The sequence below is a fragment of the Rhipicephalus sanguineus genome, chromosome 11 (assembly GCF_013339695.2).
Source record: "Rhipicephalus sanguineus isolate Rsan-2018 chromosome 11, BIME_Rsan_1.4, whole genome shotgun sequence".
Classification (NCBI taxonomy): domain Eukaryota; kingdom Metazoa; phylum Arthropoda; class Arachnida; order Ixodida; family Ixodidae; genus Rhipicephalus; species Rhipicephalus sanguineus.
The window spans coordinates 35564755-35579534 of NC_051186.1; the positions used below are offsets into that span (position 1 = coordinate 35564755).

At 46.4% G+C, this 14780-nt stretch overlaps 2 protein-coding genes across 4 annotated transcripts in view; one reads left to right on the top strand and one right to left on the bottom strand.

Annotated features, from left to right (window-relative positions):
- The window catches only part of LOC119373656 (ribonuclease Oy), a 335955-nt gene that overhangs the window by 26109 nt on the left and 295066 nt on the right, over positions 1 to 14780 (top strand). The gene's annotated exons all lie outside the window — the stretch shown is intronic.
- Positions 2447 to 5346, bottom strand: LOC119375536 (PI-PLC X domain-containing protein 1). The gene is made up of 2 exons (XM_037645730.2): positions 5265 to 5346; positions 2447 to 3815 (listed from the first exon to the last, which is right to left on the bottom strand). Exons 1-2 carry the CDS (start codon positions 5332 to 5334, stop codon positions 2551 to 2553), a joined length of 1335 nt encoding a protein of 444 aa, XP_037501658.1. The 5' UTR covers positions 5335 to 5346; the 3' UTR covers positions 2447 to 2550.

A 14780-nucleotide genomic window follows, 5' to 3' on the forward strand; every position in this document is an offset into this window, starting at 1 on the left:
TTATATAGCCTGGAAAGTCATCAAGTACCTCTCGTACGCTGCGTCAAGCAAGATGTTTTTCTGCCACTTCCCAGCGGGCAAGGTGCACTGGGCGGGTACTTTCGCCAAATCACTCGAACGGTGCACCAACTACATCAAGGTGGTCGCACCTCACGCCCTGCTCAAGTTACAGATTCAAAACGTCCTGGACGATGAAACCATAAACTACACCATCACGATCGCCAACCGCATCCGACACCAGTTGGAGATGTCGTACAATCTCTCGTGGTTCGACCCAGAGTCGGCCTTAGGCGTGATAGACCGACTCCGCTCCGTCCACCAGATCATCGGCATAGCCTCGAAACTTCGAAGCAACGCCGCACTGAATGCCTACTACAGTCACATACCGAAATCCGAAGGACCCTTCAAGTTCGTGGAATGGTTGGTCGACTCTCTACGGGCGGTTGCGGTGCACAAGAAAGGTTTCCTGCAACCGACCCCCGGCAGCCCGACAGCCTCAATCAACAGAGATGACTGGGAAGTGTCGGGAATATCGGTGGGCGCCTACTACGTCATCGTATACCACATAGTCTATTTACCGGGCAGCATACTTATGCCGCCGTTCATGGTTCCGTACGGGCCAGACACATACAACTACGGCGCGATTGGTAAGGTCATCGGTCACGAACTGACCCACGCGTTCGATCCCAAGTTCATAGACGTCAGTCCAAAGGGTGAGAAGCATATCTTCTACTCACCCAAATTTGGTCAGAAGCTTGCGGAACTTCAAGAATGCATCATCCTGCAGGCCAACAAGCTGACCGAGAGCGCTGTTGCCGGAAACAACTCAGTCAGTGAGGCGCTTGCCGACAGCGCCGGAGTCGAAGTCGCGTATCTGGCCTACAGCACTCTGCCGCAGTCCGACCGCGAGACTGGAGCGGGCCACTACACAGCGGACCAGACTTTCTTTGCCGGTACCTGCTATATGTTCTGCCAGGCATCGGAGGAATACTCGGAGTTCAGCATCTACCTGCCGCACAGGCTTCGCTGCAAACAACCCTGCCTCAACACGCAGGAATTCGCGAAAGCTTTCGGCTGCAAAGAAGGCTCACCCATGTTCCCGCGTCACCGATGCGACGCGCACGACTTCCTGGGGATTCCTGAAGCAGGAGGACACTAGCACTCCGCCGACAGCTTCCTCGGTTCTTTGAATGCGAGTCAGCCTGCCTTAGCATATTATTGTTGTGCGTTTTTAGAAACTTGTTTAATTAATATAACGAGTGTTATAAACGCATATTGTTGTCATTTTTGGCGTAGGATTCTAGCAATGAGGGCACCTCAAACTGTCTTGCATGCTAGTGTAGCCTATAGAGGCGAAAATAAATATGCAACGTTCTCCGCAAAGTCCGCTATTGCTCACACTGTGTATTATTGGTTCTCGTACAATGTTAAAGGACTTCTTATGATCTAAGGATTAAGATACGCTTAATATGGCGCTTGCCCGTGTCCCTTCTTGTCCTTTGTTCTATTTCCGCGCTATTACACTATAGATCATGCAGTACCAACTGCTATGCCATCCTTATGCCATCTTTCTATGCTTAAGCTAACTGAAACGTGGTCATTTAGGGCTACGAAAAGCACGTACTTTAGTTTGCACCGTCTTCACTTTTTGTCCCATGATTTCTACTCGAACATTGACATGAGTGCTAACAATACCCTTATCGGCCAGATTCGTACCGACATGACGCGATTATCTCGAGCAATTGCGCATACCAGTCGTTATACAAAGAAATTTGATGTCACGTTTCAATTCGGGAGCACTGTACGTTTTGTAGCTCGATGTGTGAACAATGAGGTGCATTTAGCGTGGATAATAACTTTATGAACTGTGTAACGTTTACAATTTGCATTACGGCCACAAACAGGAAGCAATCAGTTATATTTCAGTAAACTTGCATGCAGTGTGCGGCTGCAAACACTTTGCTGTTTCTAATTTAAAATGAAGGTACTGTTATTTTTTTCAAAAAGTAATAATATATTTTATCTTGGTTGATAGTGCATTGCGCTGAAACGTGCAGTTTGGGTGCTCATAAACAACTTCATTTGAATTTTACTTATGTCACGTAATGCTCAATCCGTTACATATTCCCGACCCTCTTAACTTTGCTTTTGGTTTGACTGAAGGTAATACCAATGCATTAAATCCAAACGTCTCTATTATAGAACCCACCGTCAAAAGAGCTCAGCGCATTTGAAGAAGATACATGTAGTACCAGTTAAGGCAGTAATTGTACCATATCACTTCTGAAGGATAATTTACAATGGGCTTTAATTTCCGCAAAAAAAAATATTGCGGGGGAGTTTTTAGAGCTTACAATTATTTCACGTGCAAAACAGTGACTGCATCGAGTACGGTAGAGTCAATAATGTTGAAAAATATTTTTTTTCTACAACTGCATGTAGCAAGGTTCTTTTGTTGCTTCCACACTGCACAATAACACACACTAGCGTTTTCCCACAGCATGAGCGCACCACGCTCGTCACTTAGCGTTTGGCGAATTCCGTCTCTAATCACAACGTATTTGTCAACGATCCTCGCAGGAACCCGCTTTCGCATCTCCTCAGTCCTCCCTTTAACTTTCCCCTGTACCTGTTAGCTTCAATGGCCAGTTCAACAGTGCCGCTGCCCAGGAAGTAATCGTTCGTCACGATGTTCGTGCAGTTCCAAAAGTGCTCCCTGAACAAGTTAGTCACGTTGAAATTCACAATCTCCGCCAGCTCGCGTATCGCGTCCACCTGGGAGGGAAACTTGACTGTCAGCTCGGCTTGGGCCGAGGATAGGGTACCGGGAAACTTCTTGCAGGCGTTCTTCTCCAGGTACTCAACGAGATAGTCGAGGTCTTGCGCGTCCGCCCAGTTCTGAACCACTCCCGGACACAGGTACTCGGAGTGGGGACCCACGTAGTCGTAGTTGTACATGAGGAACACCGTCGGCCTATGCCGCGTCGCCCGCCTACCGCAACCACCGAACAAGTCTTCGAGGGTGCCGTTGAACAGTCGCCTGTGTGCCACCACTCCCTGGAGGGTGTTTATTATCAGATGGACGAGCATTCGGTGACGTTCCTCAACGGGGTCCGCGTAGCGGTCGAAACCCAGAGTGAACCTGTGGAAATCAAGCACCACGACTTCTCCAGTCGTTTCCACGAAAGTTCTGACCTGCCTCAGCACCGTCTCCACCGAGACCTGAGCCTTGAACTTGTCGTGAAATATCCAGAATGCCCCGTCAATGAACCCGACTCTCAAGTCTAAAGACCTGACTCCGAAGGCGAGCTGGTGGGCGATCGTTTGGTCCTGGGTGAAGATGAAGTCCCCGACGGGCCAGTCTCGCTTCAAGCCGTACATTGCGGAGTCGTGCGTCCCCGGCACGAAAAGCTCGTCCAGTTTGAGATTGGCAAAGTGGCAGCAGTTCTCGCGCATCCACCTGGGATAACCGCGAAGGCACGAAGAATCTACGACCACGGCGTCGTTATTGCCTGTGACCTCGTCGACTTGTAGTAGGACGGCCCAGTAGTCCAGGCAATTTCCGCTCATCGCGAGTTCTGTGCTGTTCTTCGGAAACTTGACGGGAGTCGTCATTCGCCCGGCGCTTTGTTTAACAGGGTACAGCTGCGCGTTCTTCCACTTGTGAGAGTTCGGCGCTTCCGACAGCAGAGCGACAAACGTCCTGTTGAGGTGGTCCACGTCCACGCCGTACCAGTTGACCTCGAAGTGACCGGGCTTCCTGCGTGCTCCCTCGTACGAAGACACGGTGAGATAAACGCCGCGATGTCTTAAACCTGGAATGGAGAGCATAAAGAGCAAAAATAATCTTATTAAAATGAAGAACTGAGGCAAAGCGTAAATTATTACAAAGCTCCTCATTGATAGCGTTCTTGGCACTATCACTTATTTCTATATTATAAAGAGAGAGTAATAAACAGGAAGGGCAGAGAGGTTAACCAAGCTTTGGCCCAGTTGGCTACCCTACACGTGGGCTGGGGTAAAGGGACAGTAAGAGATAAGATAGAGAAGAAAGAACAAGAGTAATAAGAAGAAGAAATGAAAAGATAATGCGTTTGATGCCGTGTGCAGCTACCTTCACGAAACAAAACGAATACGGCTTTAAATTTCCGCTTGTATAAGTATTATTATAACAGAAAAAAAAAGTCTTGATACTTTTTTCGTTATTATTGTGCTTCTTCTTATTATTATTTTTATTCTAATTCCTATTCGGGACAATGATTAAAGTGTCTGATCTGTATGTTTAAAAACTATTATTGCACTCTTTCATTGATGCGTACGCTTTTTTGTATATTCATTGCTATTATTTATTTATTTATTCTTTTTATTGGCATCAGCATTCAATACTCAAAATATTTTTTTTACTTTTTTTTTCGTAAGACGACTTCTGGCCAATCCGCCAGAGTGGGTATGAGCCATGCAGTAGAGGATACCACTACTACTACCAATAAGTGTGAACACACAGCACGAACTAACGCTGATAGTTCACACACGTTCGTGAAGTCCGGTCATCTTCAAGTAGCTCAATAGGGCTTTCGTAGCCTTGTGCATGCACGAAACCATGGGTCAAGGTCCGAGGACCTTTTCTGGCAATGGCCTTCTATGAGGACGATGGTGTTTGGCTTCTAGAATACGTCGTTGTGTCTGATAGGATGGGCAGTGGCATAGAATGTGCTCAGTTGTCTCCTATATTAGAATGCTTGAGAATAAAGGAGGCGAAGCTTTGCGTAAGGTTTGTCGCCACTGAGCATGCGTCGTGTGCTATCTATCCTCTTGGGTACCCTACGTTAAGTGACGAAAATAGTGTATCACTACCCAACGAACGCTATCTCTGAGTACCGTATTCTAAAACTGCCTATTTGCTAAACTTTTGCCTCGGAGAAAACACAGGGGCAGTGTTTGCAACACAACCACCTTGATTGCACACCCAAAAAGTCTGCTCTTACGAATTACGCTGGCCGATACATCGGAGATATTAAATCACAACTTTGCCGCATTTGTTCATGATAAAAAATGTATCAAGGTCAGTAACTTTTTCATGAGTCGTACTAGTATTTAAATGCACTTTAACCGCAGACTAGAGAAAACCAGGCATGATACCCTTATCGACTCATATAAAATTTTAATACAGGTCGGTGGTCTCGCTGATCTCGCGCTGAATACCAAAGCAGTAAGCTCTGCTCGATTGAGGAACTACTGTGATCTATTAACTATGGAATGCAAACCTGTGCTGTAGACGTGAGCTGACGTCAATATAAGCAGGCAGGCAACCACGGCTACCAAGCTCATCTTCATATCGCAAGATATCTGACAAAAAAAAGCGAGCCATAGTCGAGCATTAAAACTTACTGAGATTCGGCTGACCTTTAAAGAATCACAACCGCGTTATCACCGATTTTCAGCGACATTTGCTTTAGCACAGTGGGCGTTAAATACGCAGGTGCTACAAAAGATGTACACTCGTGAAACTGAACCAACCATGAGTCACAATCATAAACACGTGAACCATGCTCTCTTTTACCAGAAAGTGCGTGTGAGACTAACAATTATTGTAGCAAGGAACGTTCCAAAAGTAGTTAGATGGCCTGAAATTCATCTAAATCAAACAAGGAAACGTTGACTTGTCGTTTGTAGGATTCCATCCAAGAAACACAAAAAAGCATGTTTTGTTCACGAAATGTTTCGACTTGACACGACTTCGGCTGACAGGCAAGTTATCAATATATCCACCACGCAAGGTTTCGGTAGCACATCATGATAAAAATTTCAGCGAAATGATCATATCCACGCGTTAAAATTCAAACGCAGCAAAGCACACACTAAATCCACGCTTCCAACACGCGGTGCACAAAACAAAACTTCCCTAATTTTAGTATTACATAGATGATAAAGGAGACATATCTCGATCCCACTATTTCATGAATCAATTTGAATCAATCAATCAATCAATCATTCAATCAATGGCTTTCATTTTATTTTCACCTTGAAAAGTGATGTCAGCGCTAAAAGCTGGCGTACAGCTTCACCACGGCCCTGCCCCATTATACAGTCTACAGCAGAGCGTCGCGAAATGCCACATTTGAAAACAACGTAATGTGTGGAACGAAATGCACTTTCAAGCAAAAACATATACATGCATACATGCATACACATATACATAGATATTTACATATACACACAGAGAAATAATTATAGATAGATATAATATGCACAAATAATCATGCATACCGTATACACAAGCATGTGCGCGCTGATCTATATACGCATGTGTACACTTTCTTTCTGTTGCTAACACATGTGCGTGACTGCTATGTAAGTGTGCAGAGACTACATCCAACACTACTCGCGTACTAAATGCTGGGGTTTTACGTCCGAAAACCACAATATGACTATGAGGAACTCCGCCATGGAGGGCTCCGGAAATTTTGCCCCTTCCGGTGCTCTTTAACGTGCGCCTAAATCTAGGAACACGGGCCCCTAGCCTTGCACCGCCATGAAAATGCGGCCGCCGAGGTCGCGATTTGATCCCGCGGTCTTCGGCTCAGCAGTTGCGCACCATAACCGCGAGGCCACCATGGAGGGTCAATTGAGAAAATAGTCGTGTTGCATGATTTCAATTGCGCAAAGGATCAAACTCTTCCTCTGCGAGTTTGTTAAGTAAGATAGGCGTAGTGCGTGTCAACGATTGCTTATCGTAATTTGTACGAGGTGTACGGACATTCCATTCTTACGAGTTCTTACGAGGTGTACTGCGTGTACGGACTGCGGAGTTAAGTGACTAAAGCGACGCTGTGGGCGTCTGCAACGTGGAGGTCTTTCGGAGCAGCGTTGATAGAATGGTTAAGCGTAATTTCTACAGATTTATATTAGTAATTTAGGCAGAGTAAGGAAAACCGTATCAACGCACCTTCGGACGACGTCAGAGAGAAGATACGCGCACTCTCGTCAAACTACACTTTTCTGATCAGCGTTTCCACTCGGCAAACATGTGCGACGCTCTTATCAGCCTACCGATACACGTCGTTCGATCTCGTGGCAGTCACGCAGCGATTGTTATCTCAAGTGGGCCCCTTCGTGGGCAGATAGCAGCAAGGTTCCCCTGAAACACGAGATATCTCGAAACCACGAACAGCGCGTTACGCAACCGTAATTATTCATCAACGCATAGGTCACGGCTCAATCGGCACGTGGTGGCCAACTGACCCCATGAATAGCCCCAAATGATGCCGTAAAACAGAACAACCACAGCGCGTATATCGCGTAGAGTGCCTAAGAAACGTCACACGGCTCCATATGCGTTTGCCTAAGAACACTCGAGGGCCAAAGCCATCTTCTTCTTCTCAGTTGATCGTATTAATACCCCTCCCCTGAACGCTTCTTCCACCCAACGCTTTGCACTGCCTCAGGGATCAGAGGCATTGGAAGCTTTCTGCACCTCACGTGGTTTAGCAGCGCCTCCAGGATCTACCCACCTTTGTTCGAGCGACGATGCCTTGTGATGACGTCATCATGTGACGTCACATAGTGATGTCAAATAGTGACGTCAAACTGATGTCATCATGACTCGAAAATTTTGGCGAATTGTGCCGTCATGATGACATCAACACGTGATGATGATTTCTGCATCACTCGTGTTGACGCCAACGCCGCCGACGGTCCCTTTTCGCGTTTGATGAGGCATCCTAGGCTCTCGCCTTAATCAATAAGCGCTCAGTGCAGATAATATGGGTGCGTTTCCGATAAGCTCAGTCTATTTGGCACTATTTACAGAGCTCTCAATGCTAAATCTGCGCTAACACGACTTGATTGAATTCAATAGTCAACATGGCGCCAAAATCACAACCTCCCTGAAATACGAAGAAACACAAAGGCAGGACGGGCGCTCCCTTGCAACTGTTTATTCCGTGAGGAATACAGGCTAATATAAATCCACTTCTCGCCAACGCATGCGCAACGTGCTCGATCCATCATCTACCTAATCACACTACAGGACACATTCTAGATACCGCACTTTGCACAGAGAACGTACAAAACAACGGCCACATTGTGTATATAACTAAACAATTTATTCCCGACATATGCCTATTTTAGCTCAACTACAGGACAACTGCGCCTCTCCTAGATATCTCCAATTACCGCTGCCTTAAGTGAGCTTGATTGTGGTACATACCTGCAATAAGTTCATTTTCTTGCTTGTTTCTCTACACAGCCATCCGTTAGCCTTTGCGACAATATCGCTGCTGCGAGTAAACATCGATCTTATGCAACTCAAATTCTGCATTTTAAGTTTGAATAGGTCGACCCGTGCGTTATCTGTAATCAATGCATGACCTATTCCTGTTTTTGGACGTTAATCCCGTATCTGTGCGTTCCGTGTATGTCGTGTCATAAGTAAAGGTTGTTTTCGCCTTTATTCCTTGTACCTCAAGCGAAACGCGTTGAGGACTGAGGTCTGATATGGAGATAATACTTACAGAGTTTATTCAAAAGGGCCATGTTCACTTAGCACAAGGCGTTGCGCGAGTAGGGCGTCCACATGTGCAAGTTTAAACACGACGGACGTACATAGTTCGGCATTTCATTTTGAGGTCCCAAATGTTTTGCATCACCACAGCTTGGTTTATACTTTTAACCCCAATGTTGGAACAAAGCGGGTGCGGGTTGATGACTTTTCACGACTTCTGCTAGATATGTATGAAGATTGAAGTTTGTGGCAGCCTCTTGTGAGATACATCGCATATTACACTTTTAGGGACCCAACGGCATTGTTAAAGGGTTCCTAAAGGCATTAGTACATCAAAAACATCTTAAATCGCAACAATGTGGAATGTGGATGTTTCAGAATCATTAATAACACCACAAGTAGACGCACGTATTGCCACGTGGTTGTGATGGTGAAGTAATCAGAACACGAGGTGGTACAGATGAAAACTCTTTATTTGGGCAAACTTGAGCGCGGAAAATGAAAAGTCAAAATACAAGTAATACGCGCTGTACACTGATACCGGCGAACAGAGCTTCGGCCGTCGGTAATCTGAGCATCGGCGGAACGCGTCGCCTTTTATACATCAGGGATCGAACCTTCTAGCGTTATCGCTGGTGCCCGCGTCAGCTACCAAATAAACTTATTTTGTTTACAGAATACTGCAGGCTAGGTAGCCTTCATGCGCGCGCCTCCGTGCCTCCACGGAGGCACAGAGGCGCGCACATGAAGGCTACCTACTGCACGCAGAATACTGAAGAAAGGGCCCAGGCAGGAGGGGCAAAAGTACATAAAAATACATGAAACATAAAAATTCATCAAGATAAACACACATGACTATTCGCGTCCTGCGCGCAATCGTAACAAAACAATATTCAAACAATCACGAAGCTTCTCAAACATTGGGCGTGGCTTGCGCCAGCCGCCGCTAACAGTATTTTGGTGCGTGGAACCCGAACACATCAAATTAAAGAAATAGTTTGGCGTGGCAATATAATGATGATTAGTGGGGTTTTGTGGCGCAAGGGCCATGGGTGGCCAAAGAGCGTCATGTCTTTTATGTGGTGTTAGCGATGACCATTAATTTCGATGGCAGGGTGTATTATGGCTGTATAGAGCCTAAAATCACGCGCTATAAAGAGGCGTAAAAGGTGTGTATAGAGTATAAAATTAGGGCAGTGATACGCAAGGTGATCTATGGGTGTGGAATGAATTACAAGTGAACAGTAGTGTTTCACCACATCTCTCACACAAGGGTGGATCGCCATCGGACAGAAGGTATACGTGTGTACTGTATGTGTGTCCTGTCCTTAGCCTTGTAAGTGTTACTTCTGTGCGGCGTGACTTTGATACTGGCGGCCAATTACTAGTTGCGGCTTGATAACGTGCAGTTTATTTTGTGTGCGCCTATCCCCTGTGCTCTGCGAAAAGGCCCTGAACTTCTTTTGAGGAAGGGTTTTAGGTCTATTGGAGGGATAGCTACGGATGTACTAGGACTGTTTTCGAGGGCGGATGCTGCTATCTGATCCGCCAACACGCTGCCTTGGATCTCGCGCTGCCCTGGCACCCAGCCCACTATGACATGTTTGAGTGAATAGATCGTGCATAGAAGAGAGTATAGCGAGACAAGGACAGGATTCATGTCTATTTTTTTTTCAGTGTTTTTAAAGCTTTCACTACACTTAAGGAATCGTTGTATATCGCTGCCCTTTGTAGTTTTAATTAGCTGATGTGTTTGATGGCCGCAAGTATGGCGTATGCCTCTGCTGTGTAGATGCTTGTATTCGGGTGCAGAACGCCGGCATGTGAAAAGGATGTACGAACCGCTGCGTACGACACGGAAGTGTTAGACTTTGAGGCACCTGTAAAAACTTCAGGGTGTGAGTACTTGTGTTGTCATTCGAGGAAGTGTGTATGGATATGTGTAAGTGGCGCGTGGTTGGTAACGTCCACGAAATAAACATCACAATCTATAAGCTGCCACTGCTACGGCGGGAGATGTGCAGCGGGAGCCATTAGACAGTGTTCGAAAAGTGGCACACCCGTTTCTTTAGCTATGCGCCTCACACGAAGTGAGTAGGGCTGTCTCATCGAAGGACGGTTGGGAAAAAGTTCAGAAGCAGACGACTCATTGTAGTGTGTGAGGGGTGTTCGTTGCTCGCGTTCACCTTGAGGAAATATAAAAAAGATAGGTAAGATCTCTGGAGGTGTAACGACCACTCGTTCGATTCAACGTAAAGGTTTCTACGGGGCTAGTAAGAAAAGCACCCGTAGAAAAAAATGCCCAAATGGTGGATTGGGTCAAGCATCTTCGAGGCGCTTGGTGTCGCAGACTGATAGATTACCGCCACGTAATCCAGGCGCGTGCGTATAAGGCTTTTATAAAGGTTCAACAGACTCTTCTTGTCACTACCCCACAAAGTGCGTGACAACACTTTTAGAATATTCATGGTTTTTATGCTCTTGTTCTTTGTATAATTGATGCGTGATATGAAGGTAAGTTTCGTGTCTAGAATTACGCCTAGGAATTTATGCTCCGTTTTCACAGATAGCCGCTGACCGTGCAGGTCAATGTCCGGATCAGGATGGAGGCCTCTATTTCTTGAGAATAAGACACAAGTGCTTTTTTTGCGGGTTAAGGCCGAACCCGTTCTCGTCTGCCCATTTGGTTACATTGTTCAAACCAAGTTGAGCCTGCCGCTCGCACATTGTAACACTGCAAGATTTAAAGCCAGTTTGCACGTCACCGACATATATGCAATAAAAAATGCTACGTGATATGCACAGACGCAAGGAGTTCATCTTGATAATAAAATGTGTGCAACTCAGTACGCCACCTTGCGGCACTCCTGTTTCTTGGACAAATGTTCGGGACAAGACACTGCCCACTAGAACACGGAATGTTCGATTGGACAAGTGGCTTTCAATTATGGTCAGCATCCTATCTCGTGCACCTAAATGTAAGAGGTCTCGCAGTATGCCAAAGCGCCATGTGGTGTCAGGCCTTTTCCATATCGAGGAACACCGAAAGAAATAATTGCTTGTGGACAAAAGCATCGCGAATTTGTGCCTCGATACGTACACGGTGCTCAAAGGTAGATCTATCCTTTCGAAAACTGCACTGGTATGGGTCAAGTGAATTGTTGGCTTCGAGGAAATGTAGGAGCCGCTGATCTATCATCTTTTGAAAAACCTTGCACAGACAACTTGTTAGGGCTATAGGCCTGTAGCTGGATATTGAGGATATGTCCTTGCCCTGCTTTAGAATCGGAATAATAATGGCTTTTTTCCAGGCCGAGGGTATCTCGCCGGAAAACCAAACAGCATTAAACAGGAAAAAAAAGGGCTTTTTGCGTTTCAGATGGCACGTGTTTCAACGTTTCATATACAACACGGTCGGCGGATATATACAAAACATGCGGCGGATTTATTGCAGCAGTTTAGCCATGCTTGTAGCTCAAATAAGCAGCAAAGTTCATTGTATGCCTCCACGTGTTTTGTGGATTTACGCTCTAGTTTCTGTTTTTTTTATTCTTGTTTTGTATTGCTGGAAAGCTTCAATATAGTGCGACGAGCTTGACACCTGTTCGAAGTGTGCGCCAAGGAAGTTTGCCTGGCCTTCCATGCTGTCGCCTTGTGTGTTTACTAGAGGCAGTGAATATGCTTGTCGTCCTGCTACCCTACTAACCATGTTCCAGGATTTGGCCTCCTGGGCATATGAATTGATGCCCGATAAAAACTTCTGCCAACTTTTCCTTCTTGCCTGTCGGCGTGTTCTCCTGCCTTGAGATTTTATGTTCTTAAGACTGTCAAGATTCTCGGCTGTCGGAGAGTCTCGAAGCAGCCTCCATGCTTTGTTTAGGTTTTTGCGCGCATTTCGACACTCAGTGTTCCACCATGGGACACGTCGTTTGCCGCGCAGTCCAGTTGTTTGTGGGATGCACTTAGTTGCAGCATCCGTGAGAAAGGCTCTAAAGTACTTTACGGCTGCATCCATGCTTAAACCACATGTATCAGTCCAACTTAAGCGAGTAACTTTTTGAAACTGCTCCCAGTTGGATTTCTCAATGTGCCATTTGGGAACCTGTGGAGGACATTCATTCGCTTTAGGTGAGCTCATAACTACAGGAAAGTGATCACTGCCCTAAGTGTTATTAATGACTTTCCATTCAAGTCGGGGGTAGAAGTGATGGAGATGTAATGCTGAGGTTTATGGACGAGTACGTATTGTTGGCGAGGCTATAATATGTAGGCTCTTTTTGATTCAAGAAACATGCGCCGGAAGAGAAAAGGAACAGTTCCATTAGACGACCTCACGCATCACAGCGATAGTAACCACATAGACCGCTATGTGCATTAAGGTCGCCAAGGACCGGATAAAGTTCTGGAAGCTGATCTATTAAGGACTCCAATTTGTGTTTTTCAAGGTGGTAGTGCGGCGGTATGCACAAAGAGCAAATAGTGGCGAGTTTGTTCAAAAGAACCGCTCGAACAGCCACTGCCTCAAGGGACGTTTGGAGAGGTAATTGGGTACATGCTATTCCTTGATTGACTACAACGGCTACACCACAGGATGACGCCATGGCATCATCCCTGTCCTTTCGGAAAATAATGCAACTGCGTAGAAAGTTTGTGTGTTTGGATTTTAAATGTGTTCTTGTACACACAGCACTTTCAGTGAATGTTTGTGTAGAAGTTCTTGCACATCGTCGAGGTTTCTAAGGAGTCCTCTGACGTTCCATTGTATAATTAAGTAGTGCTGTGTGTACGAAAAGGAAGTGACTGATGTTTTATGTGGAAAGTTGGAACTTAAGTTGCCGGGGCGTCGTCGGGCCCCGTTATTGGCATTTTAGTTTTCTTAGCACGCTCCAAAGAGCAACGCCGCCCTTTCGGCTCCAGGGTTAACGGAGTTGTGTCCATTGCCTCGTGTGAGGCACTGGACGCCCGCGAGTGCGAGATCCTTGTTCGTTTTTGCGACCTCGCCTGGCGGGGCATGGTCGTATGGCCCGACGACCCTGGAGTCACCGAGATCGGTGGCTTGGTAGGTGGAGCAGACTTGACTGCTGCCACCACGGGGGCAGCCGCCATGGCCGGTGGCTCACTTTGCATGGGCCGGGACAGTGGCGGTGGCCGATGCGACGCTGCCCCCTGACGCGCCGCATCAGCATAGGTTGGGCTGTGAAAGACCGAACACCTTCTGTGTGCTTCTTTAAATGAGATGTTCTCTCGGACCTTCAATGAAATGATTTCTTTTTCCTTCTTCCAATTCGGACAAGAACGTGAATACGCAGCATGGTCTCCGTCGCAGTTCATACAGCGTGGGTTTCATTACAGGTGTCCGAGCCACGGCCTTGAACACCGCATTTGGCGCAGGTAGGTCGACCACGGCAGCTCTGAGAGCCATGGCCAAATCTTTGACATTGAAAACATCGGCGAGGGTTTGAGATGTACGGTCTGATGGTTGTCTCTGTGTACCCGGTTTCTATGCTTTCTGATAGTTCGCTATGTGGCAAAGGTAAGTATCAAGTGTTTAGTGGGGAATTCCTGGCTGTTCCTTCGGATCACAATTCGATTTGCATTGGTCACGTTCTGGTCCTTGCACCCTTCGAGGAGTTCGGTCTCGGTAAGGTCAAAGAGATCTACGTCTGATACGATACGACTCCGCGGGCGGAGTTTATTGATCGATGTGGTGTTACGGTGATTGGAATGTCACCGAAAGTTACGAGGTTTTATAGTTTGTCAAACTGTATCTTCTCACGGAGTTCCAGAAGGAGGCCTCGACTAGGCATTTTAGTGATTTTATAGCCCGCAACTAAGGTGTTTGTCAGTGATCTGGATACTATAAATGGGGATACTGTTCTAGCTGATCTGCCAGACTTCTCACTGTGTACAGCATGGTAGTGGGGGAATATTTCTTTGGGTCGGCTCAGAAAATTCAGCTCTTCGGTGCGTACGCGCATTGAAGCGGTTCGATCATTAGTAGTGGGAATGCTCTATGCATGATATGAGGATTATATTCAGAAGTGATGGCGGCCACCCACCATGGAGCCCAAGATGAGGACGCTATAAGATTCATGGTGCTGAAATATGCAGACGTCAGCTGTACACCGCTACGATAACCGAATGCGCATAGACCAAGGTTCACTAGTCGCACGTGGTTAACCAATGCCGCCTACGATAAGTGGGAAGTAACTGAAGAGAGTATGAGACCGGACAGCGAGGAAAGGAGATAGGAAAGTGAAAGATCAGAAGGGGGGAT